The sequence below is a fragment of the Gadus morhua genome, chromosome 6 (assembly GCF_902167405.1).
Source record: "Gadus morhua chromosome 6, gadMor3.0, whole genome shotgun sequence".
In the NCBI taxonomy this organism is placed as follows: domain Eukaryota; kingdom Metazoa; phylum Chordata; class Actinopteri; order Gadiformes; family Gadidae; genus Gadus; species Gadus morhua.
In genome coordinates this window covers 13,859,182-13,880,259 of record NC_044053.1, presented here as the reverse complement: position 1 = coordinate 13,880,259, position 21,078 = coordinate 13,859,182, and the positions used below count along the sequence as shown (strand labels likewise).

Below are 21,078 nucleotides of genomic sequence, written 5' to 3'. Positions count from 1 at the left end.
TTTACCGTCTGGACAGAATAAAATAAAATGGATAATATTTATGAAATAGCTAACCTTGAAATGGGTCAAATTTGACCAAAACACAATATGAGGGTTAGTGTTTGTTATATTCAAATATTGAACAGGGAATAGAGGATCCTGGGAACATGGATAGACGTTCCTGAACATAGCTTGTGCTACATCTGGCACAGACGGTTGAAACATTTCTAAAAAAAACGGTAGAGGGACTCAGTACAATAATAGTGAGTTCAGCAGCTGTGTAGAACAGAAATCAGAAGCACTATTTACCAACATTAAACATACATGCAGGGCCGGAAGAACAAATGTGGAGGCCTTGGGCTATTTACCAGGTCGAGGCCCCTATATCGCTCCGACGCACGTGACACAGACAAACCCTCGGCACGTGCACTGACACATCAGCACTTTGAAGTCCATATAACGACTCTAAGAAACTGATCGCACACTTCACAGTTTAAAGCCAAGGAATGAATGTATATGCCATGACATACATCTATATGTCTATAATAAATCAGTAATGTAAATGTACAGATTTTAATTTATTCCAAAGCAAAAACTATTTAGCCAGGGAATGGCCATTAATACTCACAGAAAGGCAGTCAGATATGCCTACAGTGCAAGTGCAAAATCTCCAGGGTGGACCACATTTGAATTAGCCTAACATACAAACAAGGTTTATAAAAACTATTTTACAATTAAGAACGCGTTCATTTGACACCTCTCGACATGAGACCCCCTTCTGGCAAGGCCTGGGGCTGCAGCCCTTAAAGGCCATTTTCTTAATCCGTCCCTCCCTGCATGTATGCCGGTGGCATGAGGTCAGCTTCTCACTCCCCTTCATTCTCTCTCCGCTGCGTTTCCACCACTTTGAATACACACACGCTATAGGTTTTTAATATGAATCATCCAAATCCAACATTAAGAACAAATAGTTAACTTTGAGTCAGTTTAATGAGTCTGGGGTAACGACTACAGATTATGCCTCTTTTACACCGACAGTAGCAACTCAACTCGGAACAGGAAGTAATGTTGCCCCAGTCCAGAGCCCTGGCATGACTCGGCCTCAAAGGCCATGAAGGTGGACTCCGAGCTTGCAACATCGTCATGGGTGCTTTCCACACACACAACACTTCCTGAGCGATGTCAACATGACAGAGCCAAGACTGGCCTGGACTGCTCTACAGACCAATGGTGAGAAACGTATCGCGCTTCAACAGACCTAAGCTCTTTATTCAAAAGTCAGTTCAGCACGTCGACAACTTCTCTGAGAGCGGATCAATAACACATAACAAAAAAGAATGCTTGGTAAATACAAACCAATATTATGATCCGGGAGCATATCAAGGATAATGTAATGGGCAATGAAATGAAACCCAATCGTGAATTCAGTCTTTTATGGTGGCCCCAGAGATATCAGGGAGCACAGGCAGTTTGTTGAGCGTCTTCCTTGGTCTGGAGTCACTGTCTTCATCATCACCATCATCATCATCATCGTCGTCGTCCTCACTCCCAAAGTCACTTAGATCATCATCATCATCCTCCAAATCCTTCCTCTTTCTCAGTCTCTTCTTCTTATCACCCTCTTCTCCTTGCTCACCCTCCTCCTCCACTTCAGGATTTATTCTATGTTTTTTTGGAGAGGAAGGGGGGAGAAAGGACAAGGATGTTAATAACAATAATTGATGCATTTATAATGTGCTATCCTGGGTACCCGAAGCCCTTTACATAGTAAGAATGAATGTGCGTGTGTACTCGTGTATGTGTGCTTGTGTTGGATATGAGGTAAACCTCATCCATGACTTGCTGTCACAGTTGGGAGGTGCATAAAGACCAGGGGGGGGGGGGGGGGGGGATTAGGGAACCATGTTGGTACAATAATTTTTTCCGAGACACAGAGGTCAGCACCCCTACTCTTGTGACAAGTGCCATGGGGTCTTTAGTGGCCTCAGGGAGTCAGGGAGTCCAGAGTCCCCGGTTCGATTCTGGGGCATTATGGATGGTTCATAGGCCAGAGGGATGAGCCCCCCTACTCGCCCTCCATCACCAACTGTTCTCCCATCCATGGATGGACCAGCACCAGCCCTGCTTAGCTTCCAGAGAAGCCAGTAGTGCTCTACAAGTAGCCATGTGGCTGCCTAAAAAGATGATAAAAAGATCCCCTTGTCCACGAAAGAAGCCATAGAACAGACATTTCCTGGTGTGATGCAGTTGTCCCAATGTTTACCCATAGCCTGGTGAGCCTAGCCTGGCTCCGCCCGCCTAAGTACTCACGCTCAATTCTCATTTCCCTTCAGTACTACATCTGCGTTATGTTCTTGGGTTTTCTCCGTCCAAATTGTGTGCGTACAATCAGCGGACAGAGGGAGTGGCTGAGAACAATGACGTTAAGGTCAGCTCTTGTTGACGGACATCTCCACGCACAGTGCTTGGTTTGTTTACAGCATGCGCGCCACGTGATTCCCGGCCAAACGTTAGCGATTGGTTACGGCAGATCCAGAGTGGCCCTGGGCAGTTCCAATAGTTTGAACTTCAAGAGACACCGCCTTCAAGTGAGTTAACGTTTGTCAATTGAGTGGGTCCAGACTCCCTGTGCAAATGAAATGAAGTAGGAGAGACTGGTAGGACCAGGCTATCGTGACACCATCTTGATCTCAACAGATCACATTCTGTTTCTCTATGCAATACAAAGAAGTTGCCAGGAAGGATAATACGTTTGTTGCTTTGTTTACGAAAGGGATTGGCACTAAGTTATTTAATCTGATGCGGAAATCTATTGCTGTTCCATTAAAGGCAAGAATGATATCCATTTCAAACATAAACTTGAATGTCTGGTCGGTTTCATGGGGATGTTATACCTACCGTCATTCCTTGATTTTTTAAAGCCAGAGAGTTATAAAGTGTTCAGTGTGCAAAACCCCCAATAAGAATAATTGATTATGTAAATATCTCTATATGGCAGTCGCACACAAATGAAGCGGTTTTGCATTCACTCTGTGATGTAAGGGGATGCATTTCTGCTTGTGTTTGGGGACTCGTAGCAGCATTTTGCTTTTAATATGGATAACATAATACATTTGACGTACTAACAGGTGGTGAATATAGATGCAAACTGTTGACTAATTGTTGCCAACGGTTTACAACTGCTTAGCATTGTTTGTGCTGATCAAAACACCGACGTGAAAATTCAAATGAGCTCTTATCATGACATGAGGATATTGCATAATCAGGTCACGATAACATCTCCATTCATTGCTCCTCTAATTAAAAGTGTATTTAATGTCCACAAGATGGCACAAGTGTGAAACAAAATTAAGCTTTGTATTGAGACCACACACACACACACACACACACACACACACACACACACACACACACACACACACTTTGGGAAACTTACGGAATAACTATCTCCTCCTTGTTCCCACACTTGGCACAGAGCTCTAGCTGGATCGAGCAGGGTTTACACATGATGTGGTATGCATCTTTCACGTTCTTCTGGAAACACTTCACACTGGAATAAGATATGCGAGAAATGATGAGTGGGCTAGTGTGTGAGATTGTCAACAGAGATCACAAAATCGCATTGATCGCGATTATAAAACATGTGCACGTATTCATGTTGTAAAAGTTCAGATTCTCACCATTTCTTTGCCTGTGTCAACGATTTATATTTGTTGTACTTCACTTTCCATTCCAATACATCTTTGCATCTTTGACAGAGCCCATTATGGATTTTCGAGTTTGCTATCTACAATCAAAAACGACACACCACAGACCTTGGATTTACAACAAAAGATTATTTTCGAACAGTCGAAAGGTACCAACGTAGAAGGGAAAACGCCAGCGTTGGTTTTAAATGAGCACTCACAATTAAATAGGCACGTAACTGATGCTATTGCAGTTAACGATCCTAATACATGATTATGTTTCTTGAGTTGATGACAACCCCAAGGCATTCAATAACTGTTGATCGTACCCACACTCCACGGAGACAGAATTCACGTTAAATCACCATACCTTCACTTGTATGGTGGCTCCGTATTTGTCGTTTCTGAAGGCCACACTGTTTTTATGCTTCTGTGGCCGCGAACGAGAAGAGTTGCCTTTTTGGCTGCTCATGTTGACGATCTATTAACCAGAAGTCAGACTTTAGATTTTCGTTTTAAAATCCAAAACGCTACAAACACATGCTGCCCCTGAAGCAACCCGGAAGCAGACGGACCAGGCGCGGCGCGTCACACGCTACGTCACTCGAAGGCACGTGACCCCAGCTCTGCCGAGATATAAATAAATAAATACATGTAAGCGACGATTTCCTTAACACGATAGAATAATTAAATGACAAATTATTAATGTTACGGTTTAAATGTGTGCGTTAATGAATTTGCATGCATCATCCGGTTACGCCCTGATAAACGTCTTGTTGTTTTTTTCTCCTTTTAACCGTGACAGTCATATTTTGTTTGCCATTGAACGAGTCTATCAATCCATATGGATTCCCACTGAGATGTAGGGCTGATTTACTTCAAATGATTTGTACCTGCCTTGGTATTTCAGCACATTTGATTAACCAATAAACCATTCCACCATAAAGCTATCAATCATTGCCCCTCCCTTCCTCCATTCGACCATATAGCTGTCAATCACCGCCCCTCTCTTCCTAACGCTCAGAGCGTCGATCCGAGGAGCAGAACCAACACTGAAGGAGGCAACCCTGTGGATCCAGTCTGGCGCACCGACCATCATACCAGGCAAGAAACGTGTGTATTTCAGACCTTTTCAAACCGCACCAATGCCATTCGTTGTATGTATCCTTGTCGTTGCTCTGGGTTGTTTAATCTTAGGACGGTGTGATGACATGTCGTAGCTTTTTGAAGCAAAGGGAAGCGAAACAATAGGGTTCATGCGCTCAGGACTGAAATACTTACTGGGGAGGAAAAACAGAGCTGCTGTGCTGATCGCGGTCACACTGTTAGCGTTATTAGCTTCCGACCCCACGAAAGGTGCCAGGGATAATCTAGGCGAGGATATACTTGTTGTCAATCATCTGGTCCGAGAAGATAAATTGGCTCGGTAGGGAAAGCAAAACCGGAGGGGTCCATGTAGACGCGCGGTCTCCTTTATTATAGGACGCACCAGGTAACGTGGATGCAATGGATGCATCGTTCCTCTTCTAATTGATTCCGTCGACCAAAAGCGAAACAGAAATGTAAGTAGTAGTAGTACATCATGATTCATGTCGATGTTCATTATGGGCCAACAATAACCCGAATGCCTTTGCGTGAGGGGAAGGCTTCATATAGGACCATCTTTAACTGTCAGGTTCGGAGCCTCTATATAGCACAATACAGTCATTTGCGTCTTCATTCTGACATCTTGCGAATTAGTCCGGGATTGTAGTGTATTTTTGTATCACGTGGTGAAGCCATTATTCAATTCCAAAGCTGTACCCGAGAGAAATATCATCTCTCAGTATTTGGGCATAAAGAAAATAGTCTTCTTATTGCCTAACCGTTTTTGTGGATACTACAAATTCCAATCATTCTCAAATAAAACACCTTATAAAGAAAGGCACCAGGGAGGACTGGGGTTGGCAGTTGAGAAGAGGAGGGCAGAGAGTCGATAGTGTCTGAGTGGCCGCCCTGCCTTTAGGCGGAGAAGGAGCCAGTGCTCATGAGGGCCCCAGCTCTCTAATGATTGTGGCGGTACTGGGGCCATGTGGAAATCAATAGTTAGTCTATACCAAACAGGGTTTGCAGAGGCTGTTTTGACCAGGTAAATGTACGCAACATACATTTACTATTTCTGATTGGTCCCTTGAGAGGGCTGCTTCTTTATCATATGCCTCCTTAACCTGATGTTTGTATTCAAACAGCAGATAGCGTAGGTGAGGTATTCCTCACTATCATACGAGCAATGTTGAGAGGCAGCATGAAATAATTTGGGCATAAAGGTTGTAGTAAGCTTGCTACTACAGGTGTAACAGCATATCTGTATCCACTGTGGTATTTTCATAATGTGCTACAATAACTCAGTCATTGTAGAAGTCTTGCAGATTATGTCTCGCACCAGCCTTATCTATTCTCAATTTGAAATAAAAATCGTGACAGCCAAGTTTCCAGTGACGTATACCATTTCTCTCTTCCTAGCTTCATTCTCCACGTCTCCACTCTGTCGGCTTACTGCAACTGTCTCTGAGTCGAAACTGGCCCTGCTCTGAAGTCCTGATGAGCAACGGCAGTATTTAATCTACTACCTCCCCTGGTTGTCGCAGTTGAAGTGAACTTCAGTAACTAACTCTCTCTCTCTCTCTCTCTCTCTCTCTCTCTCTCTCTCTCTCTCTCTCTCTCTCTCTCTCTCTCTCTCTCTCTCTCTCTCTCTCTCTCTCTCTCTCTCTCTCCCTCCGCCGTGCAGAGCTCCCAGTATGAACCACCTATCGCTGAGCGAACTCTGCTGCCTGTTCTGCTGTCCGCCGTGCCCCAGCAAGATCGCCTCCAAGCTGGCCTTCCTGCCCCCGGAGCCCACCTACAGCCTGTTGTGTGACGAGAGCGGCAGCCGCTGGAGCCTGCAGCTGTCGGAGCGCGCCGACTGGCAGTACTCGTCGCGCGAGAAGGACGCCATCGAGTGCTTCATGACGCGCACCTCCCGCGGCAACCGCATCGCCTGCATGTTCGTGCGCTGCTCGCCCAACGCGCGCTACACGCTGCTCTTCTCCCACGGCAACGCGGTGGACCTGGGCCAGATGAGCAGCTTCTACATCGGCCTGGGCTCGCGGATCAACTGCAACGTCTTCTCCTACGACTATTCGGGCTACGGCGCCAGCTCGGGGAAGCCCTCGGAGAAGAACCTGTACGCCGACGTGGACGCCGCGTGGCACGCCCTCAGGACGCGGTAAGGTGGGGGGGAGGGGAGACCGTGGCCCAAGACAAGACCGGTACTAAGGCCCCAAACAAGGGTGGGACCCATGGTGGTCCTTGGTTGGTGGGAAGGTGGAAGGGATGGGAGACCATGGCTGAAACCAAGGCAGCTGCCAAGGCTCCAACCAAGGGTAGGACACTTGGTTGGAGCCTTGGTAGCTCTCTTGGTTTAAGCCAGGGCTGTGTTGGTCTGAAGGACAAGAGCGCAGACTTCTGAGCACTTCTTGTGGGTAGCTCTCTGTTTGGAAGAGGTGTGCACATGTGTGCACAGTTATAACACCATACTCAATCCAAGGTAAACTAACCATGCGTGTATTTATGTGACAAGTATGATGTTTACCGGCACAACCGGCCTTTATGCAAATACAGTACAACACTCTGCGTAAAAGGTGCAGGGTCTAGAATTGAGTGGCAACTAGTTGTGGCAGCTAGTTGTGGCAACAGTGGCAACGGATATGGCAGAAATTGAATATAATATTCGTAAATATCTCCCATCAATATACTTTTTTAATTGGTGTATAATCCCATGAACATCGTAATGTGTTTGTTACCTTAGAATGATCCCTTTATATCCGCATAGAGAGCTGGTCCTCCTCCATGTAGGCTGCCATCTTGTTCCACCATGTTTATGCTGTAGTCCAGGACGGGCAAACAGCTCCAGACAGAACATGTTTAATAAAAAAAGAGAGTTGTAGGAAGGGGGGGCGTGTTATCCCCATGGCTACGACCCTTTTGTGGTTCTTTCTTTAGTACCGCTGTTGTGAAGAAATGCTGTAATGAGCGATGTTGTATCAGAATCAGTAATAGATTTGTGAAATGCGCCACACACAAGCTTGCGTTACGCTATTTATCTGAGGAGCTTAACCCTCTCTTCGACGCTGGAGATGAGCTCCTCACGTCTTCAGCTGTTTGATCTAAAACTGATCTAAATTGTTCAGGTCAAAAACAATTGAGTAGTCCTGTCTAAACCGAAAATTCCTACATGCTTGTGTAAAATGCCTATGGATCTTTCTTACACTGTCTCTCTGACACCCTGAATTCACTCCTTGAAAGCAATGTTAATCTCAACGGGTGTCAAGATAGACGAATACAGGTTCAATTACAAAAAAAAACGCACTAAAGTAGGCCGTGCGATAAAAGGAAATAGGAAAAGGAGCCGAATGAATGAAAATGGGTTGGATAGGGAATGGGAGTGATCTGTGTGCACTCTCCCACAACAAAAGCCAGCACAGGACACCCACGACTGAGGAATAGAGCAATACAATCTTTGGTGGATGGATATGAGAGTACTAATAATACATGACATGATAGAGTGGAAGAGGAGGGAAGTGAATTGAAGGCGGCTGGTGGGGGAGGAGGAGGAGGAGGAGGAGGAGGAGGAGGAGGAGGATAGTGTGATTCACAATAGATTTCTAATTATGGCCGGAGCCAAGATGCATGTGCCTTTTAACAGGGATGATGTCATGTTCTTGAAACCGGACGATGACATAAGCATGGTGTTTCTAATGGCATCGGTCAGGAGAGTACCCGCCCCAAACCCCCCCCCAACAAACACTCACACACACACTCGCACTCACACACCAATAAGACCTTGGCCATCGCATGCAGTGTTCGTTCCTTCCATTTGCCCCACATTCCTTTGGTTCACTTGATCTGCGTTACCGTTATCTGTCACCTCTCACCCTCAAGTCTCCTCTTTGTTTTCTCCTTTCCCTTTGGCCTCCTGCCCCCCCCCACCATCACCCCCCCCCCCCCCCCCCCCCTCCCCCTCTTCTTTTGGGTGAATAGTTGTTGTTGCCATCATGCAGGCAGGCTCTCTGCCCAATGGGAGGTCCCATTGGACACACACACACACACACACACACACACACACACACACACACACACACACACACACACACACACACACACACACACACACACACACACACACACACACACACACACACACACACACACAGGGAGTGATTGTGAGGCTCTATATTGCCGCAGAGTCAGACATACAAATATAGAACGACTGATCTAGATTCTAGATACCTGTTCGGCTGTGAGTCAGAGTAGCGGGTAGATAACCCTTTTTTACAAGATAAGAAAAACAATAATCTTAACCTAGACGATCAAAGCAAATAATTTTTCCCATACCACAAATCAGTCAATCTGACCTCCCCCTCCCCCATTCACCCTGTCGTCTGTATAAGGAAGTTTGCTGGATGAACAGGAAGGACATTATCATGGTAACACAACGTACAGGCCCACTGTGGTATAGGAGAGCCTCCCGAGCTGTGCTTGGTGTCTTGCTGAGAACGTAAGCACTGGGCGGAAGGGTTGACCTCCGACGTGGAACGCTTGGTGCATCCCTCCCCTCATAACACATGCTCTCCCTCTGCTTCTGTCTGAGTGTCTACAGAGGATCCAGTACTCGGTGTTCAGTTCTGTTCTGTAGTCATTCGCTTCATGTTCCAATGCCCAGTGGTGACCAAAAACAGAAGTTATTTGATACGAACATAACACATTTGCTGAAATCTTTTTTTTTGTGAGGCCTTTAATGTAGAACACCCTCATTTGCAAGAAAAACAAACAAACGATTTTGAAAAGAAATGGCCGCCACCAAGGTCAAAAGAAATCGACTGTGGATTATATCCGATTTAGTGGAGAAAAAAACAATGTTGAATAACCAGCGTCTCTACATTGTATCTACAGTGATGTAAACTGGCACACTCGAGGGACCATGAAGAGGCTGGTGCTCGGAGAAACAATGATGGGGGAGGGGGTGAGGGAGGTGAGGGAGGGAGGGGGGGAGGGAGGGAGATGGAATGAAATTGATTTCAGCATCTTGTTCCTTGTGTGATTGCATTCCGGAGCGTCGTGTCTCCTGGCTGTTTCATTCCCGGGTTATTCCGAGCCCCGCAGGCTGTAATGTGCAGAGGGTATTTGGGGGGGACCCCGCCCCCGCCCCCGCTGTCAGTTTTAGCCTGGGATGAATCGTAATACCCAACGATTCCGTGTCAAGTCACAAATCATTTGCTGCGGTTCGGAATAACGTTTCTGATGGAGGTGGGTGAGCCGGTCTTTCCACTATCTCTTCCAATCGACCATGTGATGAGGCAAGGACAAGTAGAGAGTCTAAACATACAGGTTTCACTCGCTATTATCACACCTTATTTTTTTATACCTGAAGGCTATGAGTGCTTATTACTCATATTAAGCTTCTCTTTGATTGCACACGCGACAATAGGTTTCTCAAACCATGTGTATAGCAGAACCACACTATAAATTATATCGACCAGTAACTTTTGGCTGGTAGTCTTATAGTATGTCACTTTGAATAAAAGCGTCTGCTAAATGGCCTAAATGTAAAGGTTAACGTACTTTGGCCATTCATCCATTTCACATGTCTAGACTCCCAGTGGTCTGGACGTTGTTTCCGGTTTAAAGCACTGATTCAGAATTAATCTGGAAGGTAACCATTAAGTGTAACTTCCTTTCCACAAGCATTATAAACAGTGTGGTTATTGCCAAAAATGTGCATGAAGGCTGGGATTGAGTGGACTCACAAGTCTTTAACTTTGTCACATGTGGATGTTATCCCATGCATGGGGTCTCGTGATCAACCATCTTTCAGAATTGTTCCGTTAGTACACAAGCTTGTTGGCTTTTCCATAGGGCTTATTCATCATAATGCATAATGGAAGTCTTTGTTGTTGATACTTAAGAGGGCTCAAGAGAATTGTAGTAAAACCCTGAATCAACGTTAACCTAAATCATACCTTAACATAGAAAAATTAAATTGATTGCAACAACAATGCTTCCTTGCAACATCACTTCCTGATGAACAAGCCCATAATGACAAATGGGGATAGGAGTGGGTCACATTGCAAAGATTAGTTCCAATCAGAATATAATTTATTATTGGCTACTCAAGGTCTGTAAATCTGTCAAAACAATCGCTGCACACGTGATAACCTGGCAGAAAGGTCTAATTAGGCCTGGTTGTTTATTTTATGGTCAGGTTTAATTGCTCGAAGGATCTTATCAAACATGTGAAAGGACACGGCACGTCATGCGATGATGTTCTAAACAGGTTGCTATTCCTGGTTTATTTTAAATAACAAAGACCAAGTGGTCCATCTATGGTCGATTTGTACCCGGCCTTTCAGTTTACTTATATTCTGGTAACTTTAGTTCCGTATGGCTATCCAAATAAGCGCTATAGTGCGTCAAACTGAACCTCATGGCCTATTTGCATTCCGGGGCAGGATGATGTAGTGTGACTGGCTGTATCATGGCAGAGTTCAGAGGATGGAAAGCCGGATGGAGGACGCATTGATCTCAGGCATGGCTGTCTCCAGACAGTTGCCCTAGAGCCAGCCTGAAATGGTTTCTTTATTCTCATGCCAAGTTATTTGTCTGGAGAAAAATAACTCCTGACTGTGGCTTAACTGTAAACTGTTGCCTGCCATCGCTGCTGTCAGATTTTCTCTTTGTGGTCGACTGCTGAATTGAGTGTGTTTGATAGAAAATGGAGGGCATAGCCTCCTGATGTTCAAATTTGTAAACACTAATTTGTGTGTTTATCGCGTCAGACGGCTTGTCTGCCTGGCCAACTCCAGCAGATTGTGGAGGACTTTGATGTATATCAGAGCGCCTGACAAGAGGAGCTGCTTTTCTTCGCTCTATCCTTCTTTCAACTGCGTTGTTATTCTGTAGTAGTCCTTCATCGTTCACTGTCTCGGCTGCACGGTAACGAGCGAGTAGCTCCGGGGTAGAGCAATGCCAACAGGAACGCCTGTGGTATTCACTCGCTGTTGGCAATGGCTACACACACACAAACACACTAGCGCACACACACACACACACACGCACACACACACACACACACACACAGCCCTCTGTTTATACAGGGAGAACCAACACTGGGCACTCCCTTTTACCTGTACAGTCGTCAACCAGGTCAGCTCGTTATGAGTCAGCAGCAGATCTCACACCAGGGCGCCATGATAACGCTGACTAAGATGCGCGCTGGCATTAGTCTTTGCGTGTGTATGAACGTGTGTATTTGTGTGTCTGTGTGTCTGTGTCATGCCATCTGCTCTTCCTACAGCCACATGAAGAGGCAGTTTGGAAGAACAGAAGGAGCCTCTGTTATCATTATTTTATATATACACTGTGTGTGTGTGTGTGTGTGTGTGTGTGTGTGTGTGTGTGTGTGTGTGTGTGTGTGTGTGTGTGTGTGTGTGTGTGTGTGTGTGTGTGTGTGTGTGTGTGTGTGTGTGTGTGTGTGCATTCCCCCTCCCTGCTACAGAGCAGCACTATCATTTACCCTGGATGGGCCCAACAGTCAACCCACCCAGTCCAATAATGCCTTGTAGCCTAGCAACCGATAGCCAATCAGCTTCCAGATAGAGACTTTTCCGTACCCTACATACCTCTATGTTTTTTATTGCTTTGACACCACACGTCGATGATCTCATCGGTCAAGATTTTAAATAGGACGTAGGTAGGTAAGGCCTGCGTCAAGACACTGAGAGCAAATTCACCATGCCTAGATAAACTGGTTCCATTGCTTACGAAAGCACTCTCTGTCTGGAGGCTTTGCATACGGGCTCTTTACCTGGGCAGCACTAAAGAGATGAGGGGGGGGAGGAGGAGTCTATGGCTGGGGCAGGTATGACTCCCTTAAGAAACGATAAGGAAGCTGGCGTATCTAGTCATCCTCTGTCTCTCTACTTCCTCCTGAGAACAGGTGCTGGTTTTTAGTTCGCGGCTGGATGCACATGATGGGACACCACAAGGGACCTTTGATGTGATGTGAATAATGCTTCCTTGTGTAATAACAGCTCTCACTCTATGTGCATCAATATGCACTCGGTGTCAAAGGGGTCCATTATACTGGCCTGCCTTTAATGAATAGGTCTCAATACTTGGACTTGAAGGGTTGGACGTATATACGCTCTAGCGAGTGAGCCCAAGGACGCATTGTGAATGCGGTTCTCCTTTCTTAGCGTCCTGACGGTCAATGTGCCTTTTCATGGGAACGCAGACGGGGCAGTCCCCAGCCCACGGAGACGGGGAGGATGTGATGCATAATGGATTGCATTTGTGTCGGGGGGAGTAAATTGCCGTTGGCTGGGGAAGGGTGAGGGGTGTGGGGTGGGATGGGGGGGCAGGGGGGGTGTCGAAGTTGGCCGAAGCTGAATACCAGTAAAGCGACGGGCTACTCAACATTACATCCAGTGTCCGTTTGGGATGCGGGGCGGAGGGTAAGCTGAGGCCTGTCACAATGGGCTCTTCAACACGTGGTTCAAGTGCCAAAGAGGAACCCCTGCTCAGCCCCAGAGAGCCGTTGCACCATGCTTACTTTCTCTAAGTTCAGCGGCCCGAGTCAAGATGAGGACTAGGGTTTAAACAGTTAGAGCGCGATGGTTGGAACTGTGTACCCTGGAAATCCAGAGTAAACAGCCCCGGGGGGAGGAGCTAGAGGCTGACCAGCTCCGAGATCTGTGCGAGAGCACAGTTTGAAATTGCTCAGCGAGTTACTCTTGGAACTGGCAAAATGCTCAATAGGTGGGCAAAAAGCGTTGCTGTTTTACCGACTCCGCTGGTCTGGATACGTCACCCCTTGTATTCTTCTGATTGGTCGTAGCGTTACCCAATTGCGTGCAGGGATATTTTGAAATGCGTGCTTGGTGCCGCCCCTCGAGTTGAGCGACTTTCATTACTCGTTGACAGACCCTACAGCTTTCTAGATGTGGGTCTGGATTTCCAGGCTAGGAACTGTGTGTAAAAGGCTATTGATTGCTAAACCTTGTGCAGTTGAACCACTGTCACTGAGTCAGAGTGGTGTGATCGCAGGGATAAGGATCTTAAGGTGTCCATACTTGTCTGTGTATCTCACACAGCCTACATGTTCCCCAAGACATTCCCATGACTAAGCCATTGGGTGTTTGCAATTCACCGTTGCCATGTCAATGGCAATGGTGAATTGGCTTGACGTGGTTGCACCATCCCAGTTTAGGAGCGTGTATGTGGGTAAGGCTCATGTTTTATAGAGTAGATTAAGATCAGTAGTATACTCTTGGTGATAGCGGCCATTGAGGAATTACCTTAAAGGGGTAGGTCCTATTGAGTCACACACTTTTGTTTCTGTTTGTTTCTGTGTGTGTGTGTGTGTGTGTGTGTGTGTGTGTGTGTGTGTGTGTGTGTGTGTGTGTGTGTGTGTGTGTGTGTGCGTGTGCGTGCACATGTGCGCTTGGCCAGTATTTTCAAAGGAAATGATGTTGCAAAGTGAACGTATGGGTCTCTGTATAAAAAGACGCACTGGCCTGCGGCCGTCCGTCTTCAAAGGTTACAAAAGGCCAGAGAGAACACTGCAGGATTTATAAGCTGAGGAGCGGAGTACCACGAGACGGGAGCGCCCCACCACCTCCTCATTCAGATCTCCTCCCCCTCTGCTTGAGGTCGACTCTGTGCGTCCCACGGTTGATTATTAAACCTCTCCCGAGGTAGAACCGCTGACTACCGTCGTGATCGGCCCGCAGTCGGCCTTCAGTCTGTCGGTCTGTCGTGCCACCTGTGTCATCGCCCGTATGTTGTCAAAGCCCGACACATAACAGCACCGTACCGGGTGCTGATTGGTTGTTGTTGATGTTTTTTCTAAGTAGCCCATTTGATCTCAAACTGATGACAGATAGGGAAAATTAAAATTGTTGAACGTTGAATGTTTACTTCATGGACTACTTGCATGCCCCTGGTGTATTAATCTTAGATTGATGGTGTTCTTTAGATAGATGGATACTTTATTCATCCCCTTGGGGAAATTCAGGAGCCAAAGTTGGAACAAAGCAGTGCTAATTTCTTCTAAAAACTGACCCCGTCTGCAGTAGCCCTACTTCCAATGCTAGTGGAGGGAAGAACATGTGGTCATGTGGTGTTGTTTGTGTGACCCAATCCTGCATAGCCATCTTAGTTTCAATTCCGTAGCCTTTGTCTTACCAAACTGTATTTGTTTGATTAGGTTCCCATCATCATCTCATAGAAGCATTGCCTCGTCATTCTGTTATGATGTTAATGGGTGTAGTGTTTGGGTTAGCCTGAGGGTTAGGGTCAGGGTTAGGTTAACCCTAACCCTAGGCTATTGAGCAGAGGAGGACTGGTATGTGGGTGTTGCGGGGCCGGTCACCTGACTGCTCTCGCAAGAGACGGAAGCGAGGTCAAGTTCTCCTTAATCAGCTGTGGAATGCCTCTTCCTTATTTTCTCTCTCTCTCTCTCTCTCTCTCTCTCTCTCTCTCTCTCTCTCTCTCTCTCTCTCTCTCTCTCTCTCTCTCTCTCTCTCTCTTTGTTCATTGCCACCAGTTACAGTGTCGAGGATATCAATAGCTGTATCCATTTATGTCCCCGTCGCTGTTCATCCCGCCCTTCTGAGTCACATGACTGCCTCTACCCTGTGTTCAGAATCGTTTAACAACAACACACAAAAATGTCCACAGCGGTGTCCACACAGATGTTGCTCCCAGTCCCACGTGACGACTCAGTGTAGACTCCTGGCCCGCCGCTGGGTATCTGCTTATGGAGCGGCGCTTGAGAATCAGCGATTCTTCCAGAAGCCAACAGGTGTGAGTGTGATCAGCGGTACAGAAAATCTGCATTTTTCGGTGTTTTAGTGACATCACAAGTGGGCATGTCAACCTAGATGCAAGGTGGATAGACGAGCAACATTTGCTACAGTCCACTGGGTAGACTGATCCATCCAGCGCACATCTAGGTGGACACACCCGCTTGTGATGTCACTGAAACACAGGAAGAGGCAGATTTTCAAATGGCTTGTAACGGCTTATCACACTCACACCGTGGGGTGTGAGGGGGGGTGGCATGATATCACCCCTTTAAATCCAAATACTCTTCAATCCAAAAATATAAGTGTGTTAGATACTTGATACTTAATAGTACAGAGACACAATTCTCCTCAGCTGGCCGCTCAGACTGAGGCGTTCCACAATCTGTTCTGTAGCACAAAACGACTCAATAACACGGTTCACGTGCCCCCCCCCCCCCCCCCCCCCCCCTCAGGTACGGGATCCGGCCGGAGAGCGTGATCGTGTACGGCCAGAGCATCGGCACGGTACCATCCGTGGACCTCGCCGCGCGCTACGAGAGCGCCGCCGTGGTGCTCCACTCGCCCCTGACCTCCGGCATGAGGGTGGCCTTCCCCGACACCAAGAAGACCTACTGCTTCGACGCCTTCCCCAAGTGAGTAGGACCGCCCCCCTGCCGGCGCCTGGTTGGCCGGCAGCAGGCTCCCGACTTCTGTTGTTTAAACTCTGGTGTGGTAGCTGATGATGCACACATGGTGTGTGCGTTGCAACCATGACATTGTAACCCTGACGGATTCGAACCCGGGTTCTTAAATAAACTGAAGCCATGAATGTGTGATCTCACCCTATCCATTGTGCTCACATGCGCCCCCTGGCTGTCAGTCTGTCACTCTCCACCACTCTCACTCTTGATTCTATCTGGATACATATTGATATTTATTGTCTTGTGTCTGCATACACACGAAAAATACACAAGCATACATAAAATATACACACAAACACCCCCCCACCACACACACACTTGTGCGTGAAAAAGAGAGAATCGTAGATTCCCGCTGTTTCTCACCTGTCCTCTTCCTCCCGCCGTTTGACCCCCTGCGGCAGCATCGACAAGATCTCCAAGGTGACTTCGCCGGTGCTGGTGATCCACGGCACGGAGGACGAGGTCATCGACTTCTCCCATGGCCTTGCGCTGTACGAGCGCTGCCAGCGGCCCGTGGAACCGCTGTGGGTGGAGGGAGCGGGCCACAACGACGTGGAGCTCTACGGCCAGTACCTGGAGCGTCTCAAACAGTTTGTGGCCCATGAGCTGGTCAACCTCTAGCTCCTCCCCCCCGGAGCTGGTCAACCTCTGGCTCCTCCCTCTGGAGCTGGTTAACCTATAGCTCCTCTCCCCGGAGCTGGTTAGCCTCTAGCTCCTCCCCCCGGAGCTGGACAACCTCTGGCTCCTCCCACTGGAGCTGGTCAGCCTCTAGCTCCTCCCCCCGGACCTGGTCAACCTCTGGCTCCTCCCCCCGGAGCTGGTTAACCTCTAGCTCCTCCCCCCGGAGCTGGTTAACCTCTAGCTCCTCCCCTCGGAGCTGGTCAACCTCTGGCTCCTCCCCCTTGGAGGTCCGTCCGAGGGGAGGGGGGAGAGGGGTCGTCAATGGGTGTAGGAGGAGGTGGAGGAGCTGGAGGAGTTGGAAAAGGAGGAGGAGGAGAGCGGAGGAGATGTGTTTGGAGATGATGTTTATGTCTAGAGAGAGAAGAAGCTTTTGTTCGTGTTGTTTTTGCGGCGGAAGACCGTGGAAGGTGGGGGCTACGTCGCCATGTTCCTGCCGATGTGCTTCTACTCAACAGACCTCCACCTCCACCCCCACCCCCACCCCCCTCTAGGCCCCACTAGAGGTCCCCGCAAACGCTGTCCTCTCCACCTGCTGCAACTGTGAAACTTTACAAAACCACCAACTGAGTAACTTAGTGGTTTAAATCAAGTTCCTTTTTTTATTTTATTTTATTCCGTGACTGCACTCAAAAGTAATGACACAAAGGTTCAGAACATTGCGAGAACCTCGCTGGTTTATACGCCTGAGTGTGGAGGAGTCATACTGCAGTCCCATTTGTTTTAGTTTTTTTGCTGCCTTCAAGAATGGACCCCCCCTCTCTCTCCCATAGGTTAGGCCTCAGCCAAGTCGCTGTCGATCCTGGCGTTTTCCAAGGCGGTTAGTCTGTCTTGTCGGACTAGATCACCATAGAACCTCAACAACCTCCAACTGCTTTTCTAGTTCACCCGGATCCAATCTGAGGTACTGCAGTCGTAATGTTTTTTTTTTATTGTTTAGAATAAGTATTTTGAATATTTGCACGTTTCAAATAGGAGTGACAACCATACATAAGAGACGTTTTGAATCTAGTCGCGCCAGTGTTGCCAAATGTTTAGTAAATTGCCGAGACTTTTTTGCGCAGAGCCACAGAGATGTATGGTTGCACGAACTGAGCTGTAGAAAACATCTTCAGTGGTCCGTTAACTATGAGAATTTCTTATTTTAATATTGTTTTTGCTCTTTATAAAGTATGAGGATAAACTAGTAGTGTGTGAACGGACGCACTGCTCTCATAGCAGCTAGCCAAACTCACCGTTGTTTTTATTGAAGTTTTGTTGTTTGGCTATCTGAAAGTGGAAGCTAACTAGCCACACTTTAATTCTTCCACAAGTCAAACAAAGCACTATGTTTTGAACTGATTGTTTGGTTATGTTTTTATTTATACGTCAGGTAAAGGCAAGACTTTTTGTTTCAAATCAAACTAGCTGTTTAAACTCTTATGTGCAATTTTCAATCACGTGGTTTGGAAATATCAACACACGTTTTTATAATTATGTTACGTAAATAAAACACACGCGACTCAAACTGGGAACCTCGTCAATCTAGTCTCAAACCACTGATGCTGTTCAGGTCTGTCCTGGTCGGCATCAGTGCTCATCCATCACGCTCCCATGACACATCTCCGGTTAGTTTCCTTATCAAAGACCACTGGCAGAAATGGCTGTTTTTCAATCAACACGTCTATTTTTTACAATTTTCTTTCTTTGTGTTTTTCACAAATCCCTAAAACCATTGGAACGTATTAGAAAGTTCTGTGTTACATCACTTCTATATAAGGTCCAATGGGCGCTCAAATGCAGTCTACGTCGTTATTGTTTCTTTTGCACAAACATTCCTGTCTTAAGCGTCTGGTGTCTGCATGGTAATTATGGGAGCCATCGTCAAATGCTCTTTTAACGCTGACTCGAAGCCAAGGATAACTGGAGCCAAGGCCGTTGGTGTTCTGCTCATCTAACCTGTTGAGGTGCTGTCCCTCGGCCCTGAATCGCGTATGAACGGTGTGTCTGCATGCCACGTAAGAGCCAACGCCGTTCCCCTGTGCTTCACTGGGCCACGACAGAACGCAGACCAACAACTGTTATTTTATTTATGTTTTATTTCAGAAGTTTTAGCACCGAAGGGCCAGGTCTGTTGGTGTGTTCACAGGTTGGGGAGCTTCTGTTTAAGTAGTGAATAGCCGATAAGTTCATGGGTGCTATGATAAACGTTCAGGTCTTATATTATAGGTTTAGAGGACCGCACAATTACATGAATAGAATTTCTCGTGCCTACTAGGCTTACAAAACTCTATTTAGGATTGGCTATAGTATGTGAGGTAATAACATGTTAAAAACGATCTATATAGAACTTCTAATATATACCTATGTATAACCTTGTAGGGGACGCAAAGTCGCTTTGTTTCATAGGCTTTTCTCAATGTTCAAATTGTAAATAATATTTGTACTGGACATGTTTATTTCACATCTTTTCAAGCCTTTAACCCACTATAGTTGTTGTTACTAATCAAAGACCTAATCCCTGATTACGGCTCATCAGATATCTCTGTAAAGAATTGACTCCCCTATGTCTTTTGGATGTTTATTTTTTATGATACCTTTTCAGTTGAAAAAAAATACTTGTATGTAATGAGAAAATTCTTAATAACAATTCTAATATGACTATGGAAATTAAATATGGTATTTGAGATGTAAATGTCCTGAGTTTGTATTGATTGTCACCAGGGGCGGAGGGGATTGGGGAGAGGAATGTGGGATTCCACAACCTCTCTATAACATGTTTATGAGGTAATGCAACATTAATCAATAAGTCATTAATTAAACAGGTTTTTTTAGTAAGTAAAGTAAGAAAAAAACACTATTCTACATCCTTACAGAAACAATCCATCGTTCAAACAAATCTTCTCCTGGCTGTTTGTCTGAGTTTGGTAGGACTATGATGACCGTGTTGATAGAGCATTTGGGCGGTGCCATTACCACAGTAATGCTATGCTCTCGTGTTGAGACAATTAAACAGTACAATAGTACCTCTTGTACGGCGAGAACTCGCACTCTAGAAGAAACGGTCTCGTCGTCTCATGCTGATGAGAGTCATTCATCGTTGAGTGTACTATTGTTCGCCAAACTTGCATAGACTAGACCGATATGGATATAGAACATTTATTTCCAGCGCATTTCTTTGTTCCCATGCCCAGACCATTAAGGAATCGTTAGTTTTGCCATGGCATATAAACTAAGAGTATTAGCTCTAATATAAAACAATAAATAATAAAGGTTAATTAACTTTTGTTTTCCCTTTACGTGAGGGAGAAATCGATGGTATGGATATTGTAGCCTAATCTGTAAATGTGTTTGTGCATGTGTGCGCATGCGCATGGGCTCTAAAAAGACAACGTGATTATTGCTGTATTATCAGGACTTGAACATTCATCTTGGATAGAAGAAGATTTCTCTAGTGTCAGCTGTTGTTCCAGAAAGACAACACCTGGGAGGAATGCGTGACTTTAGACACTACCATTTTTCTATACCAAATCTAATGCTTTTTGTTTAAACTGCTTCTCTTGAAAAACTCTCTTTCAGGTCTGACTATAAAGCTTCACATTATCTGAAGAGCTTGACACCGATGTATCAAAAATGTAGTGTTGATGCATGGTAGAATATTTAGTTATATATAGCATGTGACTATATCATACCTCATCATAGAGTGGTTCTCGCAAACAAGTAGGCTACTCCTACTTTTTCTTGAGATTCCCAAGTTGCATCGAGTGGTAGGCCTATTATGTATAGTTAGATGGTACATACCTTGCTGGGTGCCCGGTGTCATCTGGTATGAGGTAGCTTCCCCTTTTGTCGATTGGATGGAGGTGGGCGTGTGGAAAATGTATGAATTAATACACTGGGCTACCCCAAGGTTAGGGTAAATTATATCCTAATGGAGCATATATTCCAGTATTTTCGTCTCTGTTCATTCGCAAAAACATATTATAAATAATGTATTATAGAATACAAAATAAATATACCTTTTTCGTAGGACATACACAGGTTTTACTTAATATGTGTCTGCTACTTTGATGTAGGCATATCAGGTCACATGGATGGTGCATGGTCAATATGTGATATCATCGCTAGTTTAGCGTGCTACCCGTGCCCTGGTAGTGTTACATACAAATAGCAGACCCATTCGTTTTGAGG

At 46.0% G+C, this 21,078-nt stretch overlaps 2 protein-coding genes across 4 annotated transcripts; one reads left to right on the top strand and one right to left on the bottom strand.

The window, feature by feature from the left end:
- Window positions 1-950: 950 nt before the first annotated feature.
- On the bottom strand, window positions 951-4,298 carry c6h9orf85 (chromosome 6 C9orf85 homolog). The gene is made up of 4 exons (XM_030358622.1): window positions 4,036-4,298; window positions 3,660-3,766; window positions 3,416-3,529; window positions 951-1,641 (listed from the first exon to the last, which is right to left on the bottom strand). Exons 1-4 carry the CDS (start codon window positions 4,135-4,137, stop codon window positions 1,404-1,406), a joined length of 561 nt encoding a protein of 186 aa, XP_030214482.1. The 5' UTR covers window positions 4,138-4,298; the 3' UTR covers window positions 951-1,403.
- A 349-nt stretch (window positions 4,299-4,647) lies between these two features.
- On the top strand, window positions 4,648-19,582 carry abhd17b (abhydrolase domain containing 17B, depalmitoylase). Of its 3 annotated transcripts, none has more exons than XM_030358615.1 (4): window positions 4,648-4,778; window positions 6,433-6,909; window positions 16,003-16,182; window positions 16,632-19,582. In XM_030358615.1, exons 2-4 carry the CDS (start codon window positions 6,443-6,445, stop codon window positions 16,849-16,851), a joined length of 867 nt encoding a protein of 288 aa, XP_030214475.1. In that variant the 5' UTR covers window positions 4,648-4,778; window positions 6,433-6,442; the 3' UTR covers window positions 16,852-19,582. The 3 variants fall into 3 exon arrangements, with proteins under 3 accessions (XP_030214475.1, XP_030214476.1, XP_030214477.1); XM_030358616.1 differs by having other exon boundaries at window positions 4,652-4,769; XM_030358617.1 differs by lacking the exon at window positions 4,648-4,778 and adding an exon at window positions 4,786-5,227.
- The last annotated feature ends 1,496 nt before the right edge of the window (window positions 19,583-21,078 follow it).

Coding starts and splice junctions, on each gene's coding strand:
- abhd17b (XM_030358615.1), top strand. CDS start 6,443: ATGAACCACCTATCGCTGAGCGAACTCTGCTGCCTGTTCTGCTGTCCG. Junction 6,910..16,002: donor TGGCACGCCCTCAGGACGCG/GTAAGGTGGGGG, acceptor CCCCCCCCTCAG/GTACGGGATCCGGCCGGAGA. Junction 16,183..16,631: donor TGCTTCGACGCCTTCCCCAA/GTGAGTAGGACC, acceptor CCCCTGCGGCAG/CATCGACAAGATCTCCAAGG.
- c6h9orf85 (XM_030358622.1), bottom strand. CDS start 4,137: ATGAGCAGCCAAAAAGGCAACTCTTCTCGTTCGCGGCCACAGAAGCAT. Junction 3,767..4,035: donor GAGCCACCATACAAGTGAAG/GTATGGTGATTT, acceptor TTTTGATTGTAG/ATAGCAAACTCGAAAATCCA. Junction 3,530..3,659: donor TTGACACAGGCAAAGAAATG/GTGAGAATCTGA, acceptor ATCTTATTCCAG/TGTGAAGTGTTTCCAGAAGA.